Below are 16,649 nucleotides of genomic sequence, written 5' to 3' on the forward strand. Positions count from 1 at the left end.
GTGAACTTTTTACAGCAAGAAAAATGGCGTTAGGTCGGATGCGGTGACAAAAGACTTAAACAAGTTCTCCAGAAAGATCAGCGGGTCTCTACATTTCATCCCCTCCGGCAGGCCCAGAGTGCAGATGTTGCTCCAGCGGGATCACTGCTCAGCATCCTCCACCCTCTACTCAGCACCCTCACTTGCTCCTGGAGGTCATGGATGGTGTGCTGATTGGCGACAGTCAGAGGCTGCATAATAAACAGTGCCCTTTCCCCCTTCGTAACTCTGTCTGTGAGTTTGCAGTGATTATTTTAAAGAAAACCCAGCTGAGCCACCAGGGAGCCTATCTTGCTCTCCATGGAGATTAAGGAGTTTTCACCGTTAGGAAGTACTTTAGCCAGTTTCTCACTGTGGCGTGTAGAATCCAAGAGCATAGGATTTTCTGACTTTATGGTTGGCTAGTCAGCCATTGAGGGTGCCTTCATAGGTGCGTTGTTCTCAGACGGCCAACTGTAGAGGAGGAGAGACTTTGTCTGTGCAAAGCGGGGTGGGCTATGGAGACCAAGTGAAGTAGAATATGTCACTGATAAGCCTGTTCATGAGGGAGAAGTAGCTCCCACCAGCTGCTTTGGTAATCACAGGTCTTCCAAAAAGGGTGGGGGGTGGCAGGTGGGATGTGAGCACCACTGGGTGGAGTACAGGTTTATTGTAGAATGGGATCACTCCAGAGCACCAGGCCTTTCAAAGGTGGTGGCGAACTAAGTGGATCCGGTAATGAGAGAGTTCAGGTGTAGGCCTTTTGTCTGCCCAACAAGTTTCCACAGGTGAGCGACAGAGGGGGCTGATCAGTTTGCAAGCGCTACCTCCTGCGCCCCAGTCAGAGCTCTGTATTTTGCCACTGCCATTTCATCTACTATTCCCCAGTGGGTGGGTTCATTTACTGCGCCATCCACAAAGTGGTTGATGGGGGATGGTGGGGTGGCCCCCACAAGGGTTGCTAAATGATCTGGGCATTGCAGGGGATGTTCCAGTGTGGAGACCTGGCAGGCTTTGGGTGTGAGGCTTGCTCTGTGCCTGATCGTGTGTGCAGACAGAGTGGATCAAGCCCAGCATAAAGACGACCGCATGGGCAGAAGAGTGCTTCGTGTTCTACTTGACGAGCACTTGTCTTCCGCTCTGCCCTTTCACTTACCTTTTGCTTCCTGGTCCCCACACGTCGTGGTCGGCATTTTTTGTTGGCCCGCAGTGAGGCAGCTCATCTTCTCTCAGCGATACGTTTTGTTCCTTGCAGTGACGCCTGATTAAGCCTCTGAATTCCCTGTAACAAAGAAGAAAAATAATGAAACCTCTAAAGAATCAACATTCTCTATCAGGTTGGGTAACGCATGATATGCAATGTGAATTACTTATCTGATGTAATTCTCCATGATGCTTGGAGATTCCATTTCCCTTCCTGTAATTTTAGAAAGCTAAATAAAAAAGAAACAAGCAAATGATTAGTGTTTTTTCTGAAGTTAAGGAAATAATTCATATTTTGTAGCTCTACACCTTTTTGGATATATTCCTGGTTTTTCATCTAGGAATTTATCCATTTGGGAATATGTGTTTTTGTTTTTCCCTTTGGTGTGGATATGTGTTTTGAGCTTTTACTAATTCCATACTATCTCACGATTATAGTTTAGTTCATATGATAGTTTCACTTCATATATACTTTGCTCTGCTTACATAACCCCCTAAATTCCCTTTCTTACTTACATAGATGGCAATCTAGTCCTGCATCTACCACCACTATATGTTACGTGAAAGAGGGGAATTTAACATGTAGGTACTCACTGATTGTGAATTTGTTTATAACAGGAGTGCATGGGATTATATCACAACTATATATATATATATATATATATACATTCACACATACTGTTTTCCTTACATGCAGGAATCACATAGAAAGATTTTGAAGCTTACCATTCATCCCTGAGTGCACCAGGGACGGGTGTCTTTTCTCTTCCCTTGTTTTTCCTCCCTTTCCCCGATCTCTCCATTTCTGGCTTTGACATTGTTGGGCATTTTTGTTGAGTGAGGGAAGTTAGGACCTTTGTTTCAGAACTTGCATCTCGCCCCTGCATATGCCCCATTAGGTATTGAAAGTCTGAAGTGGTACCTGTTTGGGGAGGGGGGAGCACAGGATCCCCCTGTAAAAGAAAGTTAGCAGCAGGTCTCCTCTGGATAAAATGTCGGAACCATGTGCTGAGTCTAAGCACCGAGGCTCAGGCCAGGCCGCAGAGCATCAGATCAGCAGGGGCATAGGCAGAGGCAAGATCTAGTTTGCTCATGCCCTCCCATGGCTAATTTGGCAACCACAACCTAGGCAGAACTGCTACAGCGGGACTCCAGAAATAAATTCTAAATCACCAATGGCCATTTCTCCAGAACCTCAGAAACACACATAACATTCAACAGTGGGGCCCATTGCACTGCATACTTACTCTGTCCATTTAATTTAGCTCAGAGATTTGACCATCAACTCAGGAGTCTCACTATAACATTTGGCGGAGTGTCTAAACCTATTTAACTATTTTATTTTACACCTGCAATATAACACAGTTTACCATGGTTTCAATTTAAACACCAGTTTATTCTGACACACCACCATAATGGCAATGGATCTGCTAGAACGAAAATTAGGCTTAGGAAGAATCAAAGGCCCACTTATATATTCTTCATTTATCTAATCTTTATTCAAAGCAAACTTTAGTATGTCCGACATTTAGGCATTTATTTATTTCTTTATTCAATAAGAATCTTTAACTTTATTTTTAAAAATGATCATTTATTTTAAAAGCTCGCAAATAGACATTTATTTAGAAGTTTAGCAAAAGTTTAGCAAAGAACAGATAGTTCCAAGTTCATTCTCTCCTAACATCCCTAGCTAACACCCTCATCTTATCCTAACAGTCCTGCAAAGAAAAATAATCAGTCAAAAATTAAAGTCCTTACACTCTAAGTAATCGATCTTCATTCGGCAGCATCTCCAGAGGATCTCGAAAAAGCAACCCCTTCTAAGCAAAATCAGGGGGTTTTATACACTAAATCCCTAACTTAATGTATCTAAAAAGTAACTAACATCACCAATTCGAAACCTGATTGGACAAATTTGGGGTAGATGAGCACTTCCTCATCATTACAGCATTGTTTTTCCCAATGAATCATCAGAAAAAGAAAGGTTCTTTGTTTAAGACAGTTCGTGGCCTAGGCGCATTCTGCACTCGTAACATACATCAGCTTTCCCAGGCTTTGGTCATTACATCGTTCATGCTTGGCACCCATCCTAGGTTCCGGGGCAAGGAGGCCTTGAACTCCCCATCAAGCACAGTCAGCTCACTCGCGTTGGCAGGCATCTTTGAGGCGCATGCGTAGACCAGTACTCGCTCGCAGTGGCTCAGAACGGCCATTTTCTTACTAGGCCTCACTGGCCACATTTGGAACTATCATAGAAACAAACACAAATTTGTGTTAATTATATTAATGAAACCCTTCTGTTTATCGCCCACCATTCTAATATTTCCCTATTAGTTGTTACCTAGCAAAAAAGCCACATAAATGCGGTTTATACTTACATAACCATCGACCTTTTAACACAAAACGTTTACAATAAGCACATTTAAATTGCATTTTGTTTATAATTAGGCTGCGCATTAATTCACATCACAATGACAACATATATTAATTAATTATTTCACTCCATGCAAGCAAGAGTAGTACTTCCCACTTGTTTATGAATGCATATTACTCTAAGGTTGGTTATTTAAACACGTCACACCATTAGTAAATGTTAACATTATGGAACATTAACTTCACAAGAGGTACACAAAATTTTGCATTTACCACCTCGCTCCATCAGAACCTGATACCTCTGATGGGGATCGGAGAGGGGGGCCCTCAGGCACGGTGGTGTGGTCATGGGTTGAAGGCTGCATTAGAGCGGACTGTGGTGAGTGCAGCACTATGACCAGATGCACAACTTCTCCCCTCAATAGCCTCCAATTGTTTGCAGCACCCAATGGCGTCCCAAAGCAGAAAGCCCTCCTCGCATTTTGGGCCCTCTTGCCTTCAGTTGATTTTGCGACGAAAGTCGGTGTCGATCCACTCCCTTGGCCAGAAGTGAAGAAAGTAAGACATCAGGCATGCAATGTTGCGAGGGCTAAACCACAAAGGTAGCATTAACAGTACCATTTGCAGGCGGTTTGGGTGCGTAGGAGCAAGCAGCTCAGCAATGGAAAGAAAGCACTAGGGTGCAGCCACCACGTGAAGCAAAGCAGTGGCTGGATGTTAGGTTGGCGCAGCCTGTGCACACCTCAGGTCCTGCCTTGGCCTTTCCTCTCCAACTGTAACTGCCTGCGCCATAGCAAGTTTCGACAGTGGATAACCACCTACGGACCTCCACCTGAAATATACTCCACACCTTTGGAGCCTAGGGGGTTAAGGGCCAAACCTAGATCTCATATCTATGACATAAAAACCTTTTCAACACCCTTTAATGGCTGATGATCCAGGAATGCCCTCGAAGAAAAGCCTAAATAGTCATGTGGAGGTCAGTTTGTGGTCTGGCCGACAAAGGGTGTCACAACCCCCGACATGGAAAAAGAAAGAACTGAAAATTCTGTCAATGTTGAAAACTACCAAAGCAAAAGCCATTTGGGAAAACCAATCTGCAATCCCCCCAGTTTTCCTCATGTTTGAAAAATCGACAATGATCCTACATAAATTTGATTTTGTGAAGGACTCAGTAGGTGTTATTTTCTCTACCTCAGGCAATATAAATACCCTCCCAACACTGATCTCCCCAACCATAAGCATTAATAGTTTCTCCCAAGAGTAAAGTCAAAATACTGAGCCACACAAGAGGGCTGTTGTCTCTGCAGCAAAGCCCAAGAATGGGGAGAAAAAAGAGATGGCATTGGGTCTGATAACTGACCTGGAGCTACTCTCATTGAGGTCATCATCTCATAGGCATCCGCAGGGAGGGGAAGGGGGGGGGGGGCGGTATGGATCGCCGGTACAGGTCGTAGTGCCGTGTTGCAAGCACCATTCTTTTTTATAATGCTGGCACTCCAGCATCCCAGTGTCTTACTGGGATGCTGGAGTGCGAGCAATGTAATAAAAAAGAATGGCGCCCTTCCGCAACATTGGCCGTAACTAGAGTGTCTAGTACGGGCTACTGACAGGCGGTGCGGGTGCCATTTTGCAGAGGCGTTGCCAGGTTAATCATGCAGCACACTCCGGATCATGGTACAATGGCAGGAAGTGCAATCAGATAGAAATGAATAGGTTTTAATTAAGTCATTTTTCAGCCCCCCTCTAATCAGTGAAGGACTTGGAAAAACAATCAGAGACCCAGTCATATCGAACTGAGCAGCCAATCAGCTGTACGTAATTACATAAATAACGCTACGAATCCCTCAAGAACCAGCAATGACATCGGACTCCTTCTGGCCATGGGTGGGTCTCAACAGCCACTCTGAGCGGCCGTCAATCATTCATAGCGTGAACGCACTACCTATGATGGCCCTGTTTCTTGTTTCTGACCTGCCACCAGAGAGAATGGACCAATGATCTCAGGAGGGACAGCCCTGTGATCATTGTTTTACTTCACTTTTGAATCCCTGCATTTGCCTCTTTTGGCAAGGGCACGCACTAGACTCCAAGTGCTGTGGTCTGGAGCTCGAGAGGCGGAGTCAAGAACACCAAGGTAAGGGCTGTTTGATCGACCCTGCAGCCTACGTCTGTGTTCTGTTGCACGTGGGAGTCCTTAGGTGCCAGCAGGTGTATTAAGGTAAGATTTGTGGTCGAAGTGTTCACTTTTCCTGCTCTGCCCCTGTCAGCTGCCCATTCTCTCTTTCTTCATCTTATTCCCTCCCTTTCTTCTCTCTCTCGCAGCTCCTCACTTGCTGAAAACCATGCTTCAATAAAAGTCCCTTACCCTCTGTTTCCTCTACTTTCCTTCATTCATTCCCCCTATTGCATTTTTCTGTTACAAAGTGGCGCCTCAGGACCAAGAGAAAAATAGGTGCAAAATACGGAAAATAAATAACTAAATCAATTATTGCACAGTCACTCTGTAATGATTTATTTAGTTGTTTTATTTGTACTTCACGTAAGAAAAACACCCCATAAAAAAGCCCTGTCAGTCAAGTAAATTCAGCTCGAGGAATGGTCAAGGAATAGTTTAGACCCGGGTTTTCGGGCTGAAAAAAGGGTCAATGAATTTGGGGGCGGATTTACAAGCCCCTTGCGCCTCTTTTACGCCGCCATTGCGTCACTTTTGTGACGCAGCGGTGGCGCAAATCCTGCTCCATGGTGCGGGGTACTTACAACGTGACGCATCTGGCCCTGCGCCACATGTAGGCGTTCCTCTGCAGGGGGAGGGGGGTGTTCTGGCGCAGGAACGCCTCCTAAAAGTGGCTGGGTGAAATCTACAAGATTTCACTCAGTCACTTTTAGGCCCATGCTGCGGCAAAACCCTGCGCCTGCCTGAAGCAGGCGTAAGGATTGACGCAGCATTAACTAGATAGGGCCCCCAGAGCACTGCTGGAGCTGCGTCGCGCTTGCGACGCAACTCCAGCAATGCGTCACTTTTACAGCACAGATGCATCATGCATCTGTGCCGTTTTTGCACCATGGTGCGCCGCATTGTAAATGCGGCGCATCCATGATAGCGGAGCTGTGGCGCACAATAACTGGCGCATCCCTGCTGATTTGCAGGAATGCGCCAGTTATTGTAAATATGCCCCTAAGTCCTTTGAGGTGCAACAGATAGAACGATTCTACATGAACATCTACACCCCACAAACCTACTAACTGTAAAACCCTGCTGATTTTGAAAATCGACATCATAAGGGCGAGTCGAGTCGTAAACACAATTTGTGTCTGTTAAACATTTTTAAAGAGGTTTGCATATTGCTAAAGAAACAAAATTTTAATCGTGCCCTTTGAGATTATTTCTTTGTTCTCAGTTTTGTACTTGGGATAAGCGAATCCCAAAAGTAACGCTTTATTTCTCGGATGAAACATCCTCAATAAAGGGCAGAATAAGTCAATGGATGTGATGCTTAGACAGAAGTTCGTGTTTCCTACTGCACAATACAATGTGTGTTTTGCTCCCAATTTGTGATCTGGCTGAAGATAAATGACTTCCTAAGAGGTTCGGCTTTTACAGGAGTTTAGTAGTCAGCGCCCCTCCTGGAAACATTTCTGCAGACGCCCATGCATCATCTCCTTGTTTGTTTTCATGTCATACGCCCCCTAGACCATTATTAGTAAACAGCACTCCTCCACTGATTGAAGTCATTGAAAAATCGCCAAGGGGCATAATAGCATGAAAAATCTATTGCACCTGAATGCTCAAAACTCAACAAATCACAAAGTAAATGGGCCACCTGAACAGCAACTGCCGTGCCCAGGCCTCTCACTGGGCACATCTCAATCTATTTTCACTTCCAAAAGTGACCGACCCTCAGGTGACATTTGCCTCTGTAGCCTAACTCCAACAAGGGAGGAACTGTGGTTTGACGTCAAATGCTCCCAAGAGCAGGGGGGAAATGTTCGACGGAACACTCTACATCCCACTAATAATGCAATCAACGGGCTCCAATGTACGTGGTCTAAAACAGACACAGGGTCTCCAATAGGAAGATCCACAGGGTGCAAGCTGGGGAAAAACACTGAGGAGCTTATTACCAAGGGGGGGCGATAGGCAATTATCGCCGATTTAGTGGTAATAATTCTATCGCTCTATTAGAAAGCTGTCCCTAACCGATGTTAGTGACAGCATTCAGGCGATAGCGAGCGGTTTGGGGCCTGCTTTGCATGTCAGGGATGTTTATCGCTAATGACATGCAAAGTGGGAGTACCCAAACAGTTAGCGACTGAAAGCAGTCGCTAACGTCGCTATCGCCTATTAGCAAGGCAGGCGTAGCGTTGGAAATATTTGCTCTAAGCGCGAATATCTCCAAATACTAACACCTGCCCAGACCAGTTCTTAGCCACGTTATCCAATGGGAGGTGGATAACATGGCTAAGAGCATTTTGTCGCTAATGCATGAATATAGCTGTATTCTCAGCGATATTCATGCATTTCGCCGCTATCGCTGGATATTTTAGCACAATGGAGAAAAACGTTGCTAATAGCATGTTTTCTCCACTAAAATATCCAGCGATAGGCAGCGATAAAAAATCATCGCTAAGCCTATTTAGCGATACATATCGCTACTTGTTGGTAATATGCCCCTGAGTCTTTTAAAAACAAGGCTCTCCAGCATTAACAGAACCAGGAGCCATATGGGACTATCTATTCAGAACATCTCAACTTTCATTAAAATCCTTGACATACCAGTCAAATAAAATGGATGGGCAAGTGGAACTGCTACACTACGCACTAGTGGTTAACAAACTAGTAACCCTCCCGGATGCCATGACTACCCTAATAGAAAACCTCAGATCGAATTTTGACCTCTTCCATTGCAGAAAAGTCCTAGCCCTACCAGCACAACAAATCCAGCAATCTACAGGCAGTGTGAGCTCAATAAAGCAAAGATGAGTACAACAGGGGAAGAGGTAGACTGCCGACCCCCTATGCTAAAGGAGGAGGCAGGCAAGTTCAGCAAAGACCAGGTCAATTCAAGGCAAGGCTCCCTCCTCAAGTCTCCTCACTCCCTCTAAGTTTATCCATAAAAAATGATGACCCAAAAAAGATTGAAAAGCAATGTGAGTCTAGGAACAAAATGAAAGGCAGCTTAGAAATCGTACCCCATACTAGAGAACTCAAACCAGGAAATATAAAACCATGCCTGACGAAGATCCTATGCTAGGGCGAAGTCAGGATAGTGAGGACTCACGGAAAAACAAAAGCACTACTTTTTAAATTTGATAAGAAGATGGGAAACTCAACTCCAAATACCATCATGCCTGAAGTTTTCGATGCTCTAGTTCTAGCACAACCTCCTGCTTCCTCCTCCACTAGTATATTTACAGAGCCAAAGATAGGTGGTTTAACTTCATCTAAAACTTACAGCTCAACTTGAAGTTGCTGGTAATTTGCGATTCCTTAAGGCAATTTCGCAATTTGCGACGCTTTCTAGCATAGCATTTAGGGAATCGCAAATTGCGATTGTCTGAATACTTGCGCAAAATAAGGAATCGCAATTTTTGCGATTCCATATTTTGCGAGTAGGTATTTGCCTACCTACATATTGCAAATTTCAGAGTTTGCAAACGCAATTTAGCTAGATACATCTGGCCCTTGGTTCTGGCTATTGACCAGATTAGGCCTTAGTCTCCATAGCTCATGCTGATTCATATTTATAAGCATTTCATATACTGTGAATTTGGATTAACTAATTATCCTTTTTTACTTTCAGGAATTATTTCAAAATTTTAAATAAACCTTCTTAGTTTGTACTTGAACCATGTGCCAGTGTGGAATTTACATTGTGGCTTCTCTGGATTTTACTGTAATATTATGCACACTCTTTCTTTGGGATTCACAAGTAGCTCAGACCAATTGGCCCTTTCAATGAGAAAAAACACCAAGCTCTGAAATAGTTGAAAGGCAGCCATTACATAGCAATACATCAGGTGAACTACAGAATTAATGGAGTCTTGAAGGTATCTGCATTGAGAACAGATGAAATGGCAGCCGTGGCCCTTCCATTAGGGCTGAGGAGCGCCATCCCCCTGCCACCACCCTCAAATAAAACATTGATAAAATGGGTTTTAAACCTTTTTTATTATCTTTTTAATTTAAGTTTCTAGACCCTCCCCCAGGATTTTTGACTAGTGTCTGGGATGGGTACACTCCTGGTGGGCGAGTGGTAGTGTACTCCCTTCGCTCCGCATTAGGGTTTTGCCGGCGGTCTCAGACCGGCCAAAACCTCATGCGCAGTGAAGCTCTCTTCTGGAGAGGGCTGGAGAGAGCAGGCACCGGCTCCCAGTCTGCCTGGGAGCATAAGTTGCCAGCGCTCAGGACAACCCCAATGCTGCTTTCATGCAGTGTCAGGATTGGCCACAGTTCAGTCTAGGAGCCTGTGCCCAGAAGCAGGACGAGCATGACTCGGCAGGAGTTGGCGGCGGCATTAAGGTACGTTCTTTTATTATATTAAGTTTTTTTATCCAGAAAACCACCGGCCTCTCCTCCTCACCTCCTTCCCTCCTCTAGCCCACCCCACCACTTTGGCACGGGATGGGCTGCTACTGTGGAATTGGACAGGTCATGTGTTAAAGGATGAAAGATGTGATCCCTAGACAATAAATAAGATGTGGTTCTAACTGCCGATACCAGACAATGGAGATTTAACCAGCAACTGAAGTCAAGGTACATATTTTTATGTTCCACTATTATTTAGGATCATATTTTTTACTTCAAAGTTAGTCCTGAAATCAAGAAGAAGGGGGTTGACTGACATGAAATGCAATGTGAAATGACATATTCTCTGATAGAAAAAAATAGAGGCAGCAATGTGAAGATGTGTAATCACTGCAGCCTTACCAGGTTAGGAGGAAATACAAGTAATCTCTCCTTGTTTATGAAGTTAGTTTGTAGCAAGTAATTGCGTAAAATACCAAACTACCTAAGTGCTAACTTGCCGAATACACCCTGTATATAAGAGGCCTCAACTCCAGTATACAGAGAGGAAACCAACTCTCAGAAGAAATGGACAGTAAAACGGTAGTGTTCCCCCTCCCACAGGAAATACGAATGGGGATGGCTTCCACAAGGAGTGAATCTTATTTCTAGTACTTGAAAATAATAGTTATTTAAGTGGGTGAATTGTGGCATACTACATTCCCTGAGTTGCAAAAACAACAATTGATGGACAGAATGCAGAACAATGTCATACATTCACCCCAGTACAGAGATCTGGGGGCTAAATCCATTATTTTTTTGCTCTCCATGCCGTTCCAGTTTGAACCCAGGCATATGCAAATCAGTCTTGACCCTGCACCCAATGGGAACAGTCCAGCCCGAACTGCCACACCATGTCCTCCCTGGACTGGAAACAAGCATCCTAGGACCAGTTTCGGGGTATCACTCCTCATCAGCCAGGATAGCTTGACTCCAGTGGCATGGAGAGCACGGGACCCATGTCTGGGCATATGCTTGTTTCCTGTCCAGGGAAGACATGGCTTGGCAGTTCGGGCTCGACTGTTCCCATGAGGCACAAGGTAAAGCTGATTTGCATACAGCTATGTCTGAATTGGGGTTGTGAAGTAAGCTAAAGAACGATGATGGATTCAACCCAAATCTGTGACTGGGGTGAGTGTCTGAAAAGTTTCAGCACTCCGTCCATCATCTCCTTGTGTTTGCTACGTTCCCTGAGTTAACAATTCTGGCAGATTTCCAGGCACCTAAATCTGGCTATTTTGATATTTTGATTTTCTGTTCAAGAATGGGGAATAACGTGGGCCCAGAATTAAACATACTACTGTTGAAGTAAACTCAGAGCTTGTTGCACCATCATGTGCTCTTTGGAAAAGGTGAGTTACAAGAGGAAGCAGTGATGTCCCTTCCAGACAGAACTGTGTTTCTATATCTTTAGAGTGAATGCAAGGTGTAGTGAAAGAGCTGTTCAGCCCTGGCTTCAAGCAGCCAAGAGTCTTACAGATGTTGAGTGGTACAAGAGAGGAATTAGGGTGATACAACCTGCGTAATCTGCTCAAGCCAACTAGGATACTCCAGTTCCTGGTTGGATTTGCTCTAAGGTCTGTGCTGGAAAATGAATGACCCAAGAAGGATAGTGTACTGTAGGGCTCTTGCTGCAGAAGCACAGATCTCCTGCACAGCAAACATTTACAAACTACTAATCTGGCCCACGCTGAGTCTAAATTCTTTATTCATCACCTCAGGGGAGATAAGGGTCAAGCAGTATTCACATTGTGAATATGGCTATCATAAACCGTGAAAACAGAAACCTGCAAGTTATTGTGTCGATCAGCTTATCTACAAAGTGGAATGTCAAGAGGGATATTCACATGTGCACCTTCTATTTATTAAAAACAAATCAGGTAGGGGGCGCAGCGAGCGCCGAGGGAAATGGAGGGTTGTGTCTGACTCTCCGGGGATGACGGTGTCTGCGGCGGACCTGACGCACTGCATACCACCTGCAGGGAACTCAGAACGGATGCCTGAATTTTTTTCATGGAGTTGCACAAGATGAAACAATTCTAAATCACTGAGTCAACATGTAAGCAGCGTATTTCTATTTTTGCACGTCAGAGTGGTTTCGTCCTTTGAGCGGTCACCATATTACATCGTGCATTGTGAAGGATTTCAAGCGTGCATTCAACTGTGTAAAATTCTGGCGTGCACTTTGTATATATAAGTTTAAACTCCTCAATATCCCCATTAACTCTGCCAGAAGATAATTGCATTGCCCATTAACAGGCATAAAACTACAACTTCTGGACTATTTGGGAAATATAAACTACTCATCGAAGTTACCTGTGGCAATCCTTACCGATATGTGAAGCCTCAGCATTTCACAGCAAGATGAATTTTTCGAGAGAAGCCGGTTACCAACGCTGGTCCTTCTCGAGTCAGTAAACCAGAAAGTATTATTTTTGAAAACTGAAGATAAGGTTACTATCCCCTAACAACTCCTATCATAACATATTTTACCATAGATTTGGTTTAATGTGTGGTAATGTTTTTGAATGGGGTTTGTTAGACCTGGTATCATTGGCATGAGTCTCCCTTCCATTTTTTCTGATTGCCTCCTCTGTTTTTGATCTGTTTGCTGGTTTTAGATGCAAGTGCTCCCTATGTTAAATGAATTTACTAATTAGTGACTCCATGATTGGGTTATTTGATTTGCCTGTCAGACCCTAGTACAGTGCACCATGTGTACCCAGGGCTTGTATATCAAATGCTGCTGGTGGGCCTGCAGTACAGGGTGTGCCACCCACAGAAGCAGTTTGTAAATTGTGTCTCAGGCCTGGCATTGAAGAGACTGTGTGCAGTCTGTGACAGCCATGTCCCTAAACCTTCCCTTTTTTTCATATCAGGCACCCCTAAGGTAGGCCCAAGGGCAGGGTGCATCGTAAGTATAATGTAGGACATGCCCTGGTGCGTGTGGCTTTTCCTAATAGTGAATTACAGCCATTTTCGTTTTTCACTATTGCAAGGCGACCTGTTCCCCATAGGCCAGAATGGGCAGTTTGATTATAACATCTTACAATCCTAACTGACTCAGGGAACTGGGTAGAAATTCAAGTTTAGTATGCCTGAACTCAGAATGATAAAATACATATTTTAGTGAAGTTGGTTTTAACATTCTGTGTTTGAAAATATCACTTTTAGAAAGAAGGTATTTTCTTGTCTAACTATCCAAGCCTACCTCTGCTAGGTTGTGTATTCCTTGTCTGGAGTTTGAGTGACAGGAGCTGGGGGATTCCAGGAGACAGGGTGAGTTAGTCTAGGGCTGAATATAGAGAGCTGCATGTAGATGGGTGGGAGGAGGTACACCTGGGACCTGAATAGGGCTGTGCGTTCCCTCCACAATGCTGGCTCCACCTCCTGTGGTGTGTCTGATGTCCCTGGCCTACACTGTGAAAGGAAAGAAGCAGTCTTGTCAACAAAGGGCTCCAGGACTGACCAGAACTGGTTTGTACTAGGCAAAGGCCTCTCTGCCTTCAGAGAACAAAGGGTAAATGAGTATAAATATGGGGACCCAGACCACAAGACTTTATATCACTTCTGGGAACAAGACAAACCTTTTGCCAAGGAGAAGAACCAAGGAAGTTGCAGGAGTTTGGACTGCCCCTCTGCCAGTGTGCAGTTTGCTAGGTTGGCCTGCAGTGGTCTCTTCATTGCCAAGAAAAGGAGAAGGAACTTGTAAAGAACTTTCATCATCTTGCAGAATATTATTCCAAGGGCTTGATTTGAGCTTGCCTCCTGACCGAAGTCTCAGGGATACCAGACTTCACCCCCTTCTGTTTGCCTGCATCAGGAACTTGGTGTTCTAGTGCTACAGAAGGACTCTGCAACACCGACGCTGGCGAGCTACACCATAATCTGCAACAAAGACGTGAGCACTGCTCCGACTTGCAACATAGACCCGACGATGCCGCATCTCCCCGACGCAGTGAGCTGTCTTTGTTTTCACTTTTCCAAGGTACTTCTGTTTGTGGGTCTGTCTGGACTCCGGGCCCGACGCCACGCACCTTGCGGTCGGCGCCGTACTTTGGGATTTCTTTGACCCTGACCTTGTGTTAACTCCAGTTGGGGTTATTTATTGCTAAAGACTATTTTTAAGTGAATAACCTATTTTTGAACCATTTCACCATCTTAAAGAATTCTTATTGAGTACAGTATTGTGGATCTTTGTCGTTTATGGTCTTGTGATAAGTCTATATAAAGAATACTTATTTTTATAAAACCTGTGTGGTCTCCATCTGTACTGTTTTCACTGTATTGCTTTATGTGTTCACAAATGCTTAACACACTGCCTCTGAGATAAGCCTGTCTGCTTGTGCCAAGTTACCAAGGGGTTGAGCAGGGTTTATCCAGTAGTGTAATCCCCTTTCCCTGACTTAGAAGCAAGGGTACCTATTTGGTCTAAGGTGTATACCATTGCCAATTAGAGAACCCCAGTTCTAACAGGGTTTTACAGGTCTCTTTCCTCTCTGTACCTTATTAGCTTTTAGTTACGCATGGGTGGACCGTGCACTCTGCGCTCTGCTACTACATACAAGCAAGGGGCGTGTATATGAAGTTGTTTTGCGCACTGCAGCGTTACTCTCATGCTGCATCAGTGAGGGAATGTAAAGGCACACTCCTACCTAAGAGGTGTCTACATCAGGAATAGTCCTTTTCTTTTTTCTTTTTTTTAAGATACCTGCACCTTTCCTGCTCAAGTGCATGGGTAAGCTAAGTAAAGTCTTATCTCATTCATCACCTAGAACGCGCAAACTGTCAATTCGTTCTAAGTCTCGCCCATATTGTATCTCAATGGAGGATTCAACGAATACATCACCTAAAGGTGCCATGGGCTCTACCATCACTGCTTCCTCTAGCAGTAATAAAGCACCAAGCAAATGTCTCAAAAAAGATCCTCCTTCTCCTCCCAAACAACCCTCCTCAGTATCTTTAGACCTATTACTGGAGAAAATCAGAGTTCTTCGTCCATTTGTTGAGGAAACTAACTATAAACTACAAGTTCTAATTGACAGATGGTCAAGCTTAGAGGACAGAGTCACCACAGGGGAACAGAACGTTGAATCTTTATCCTCTTCTAGCATCAAAATGGAGGCTCTTCACTCTCAAGTATCGATGCTTCAAAAACAAGTTGAAAATCTCAAAAATAGGAACAGACGGAACAACCTACTTATTTATGGTCTGCCAGAAAATTCGGAAGGCTCTGATCCCATCACTTTCTTCAAATATTTTCTCCCAAAGGTTCGGAATTTACCTCAGGATACGCTTCTCAACATCCAACAGGCTCATAGACTGGGTCCTCCTCCTATAATGACTTCCTCCACCATGAGGGAACCAAGAGGATGTATCTAGTATTTTTTAGAGTATACTGATTTGTTCAAGGTTTTATCAGCTGCTAGAGCTATCAACCGCATTACCTGGCCGGGTAATCCTCAGTTTTTCTCTCATGACTACTCAAAGCCCACAGCTGATAGACTCAGAGAATTTATGGCAATGAGACCACATCTTCGTTCGATTGTTACACGATATGGCCTCTTCCACCAATGCCTTTTCAAGGTGATTATTAACAATAGGACTACGACATATGAAGATCCCATAAAACTGAAGAGCTTACTCAACTCGTGCAACATGGAGTCTATAGACACGTCCATGACCCATAATAAGTAGTTGCTCATGTTTTAGTTTTGCCTGTGTTCTCTTGTGACTCTTGTTTTATATTGTTGACAATTGTTTTCTGTTGAGACAGTCGAAGATGCTGTTTTCTTTCTTTGTTTAATCGTTCTGATGGATCATTAATCTACTTTTCTCCCTTGCAGGATTTGTCTCCTTGTTGTACCTCCCTTGTGTTGTACTGCCCGTCGGTTTTGCTATCCTTCCCGCTTCCCCATTGGGAGTCTGGCCGCATCATTGTCCCATGTGACCTCATCTCCCACCACCTTAAATATGTCTTGGATTATTTGTAAGTACGTCATTTTTGTTTTCTTCATTTCTTCTCACAATAACCTTTTTTCATTACTTATTTGTGCTTTTCTCTTTTCCTTTCTTTTCTTACTGTCTTCTTTGCTTCCTTCTATGTTGTACTCCCTGTTTTTTCTTCTACAATGCTCTTTGTAGCTTAGGATCTAATGGTTTATTCTACTCTTTCAACACTCATATGCTTATTCCCTTTTGCCAATCCCTCGTCTCTCTGGTATCATATTTATACCTATTTTTTTTCTCTCTTTCTCTCCATTCTTAATGAACATTGTATGTGGTTGGTCTACTTGTTATGCTTTTCATTATCTATGGGTCTGCTATGATTGGTGCCCTTTCTTTTCTCTTATGTTAGTCTTATCTTCTTATAGCTTATTTCTTGGAATATCAAGAGTTTACATTCACCTATTCAAAGGCAAAGGGTGTTAACACACCTCGCTAAACTGGGAGCAGATATAGCTTGTTTACAAGAATATCATATAAC

General features: G+C 43.9%; 1 protein-coding gene across 1 annotated transcript in view; it reads right to left on the bottom strand.

The window, feature by feature from the left end:
* Positions 1 to 16,649, bottom strand: part of LOC147727580 (uncharacterized) — a 176,999-nt gene that overhangs the window by 120,374 nt on the left and 39,976 nt on the right. The window contains exons 6-7 of the mRNA XM_086963647.1: positions 1,389 to 1,451; positions 1,175 to 1,300 (exon numbers count right to left, since the gene is read on the bottom strand). Coding sequence (XP_086819773.1) covers positions 1,175 to 1,300; positions 1,389 to 1,451 — 189 coding nt within the window. The remainder of the gene's footprint in view (positions 1 to 1,174; positions 1,301 to 1,388; positions 1,452 to 16,649) is intronic.

Source organism: Lissotriton vulgaris, chromosome 3_1 (assembly GCF_964263255.1).
Source record: "Lissotriton vulgaris chromosome 3_1, aLisVul1.2, whole genome shotgun sequence".
NCBI classification, from domain to species: Eukaryota; Metazoa; Chordata; class Amphibia; order Caudata; family Salamandridae; genus Lissotriton; species Lissotriton vulgaris.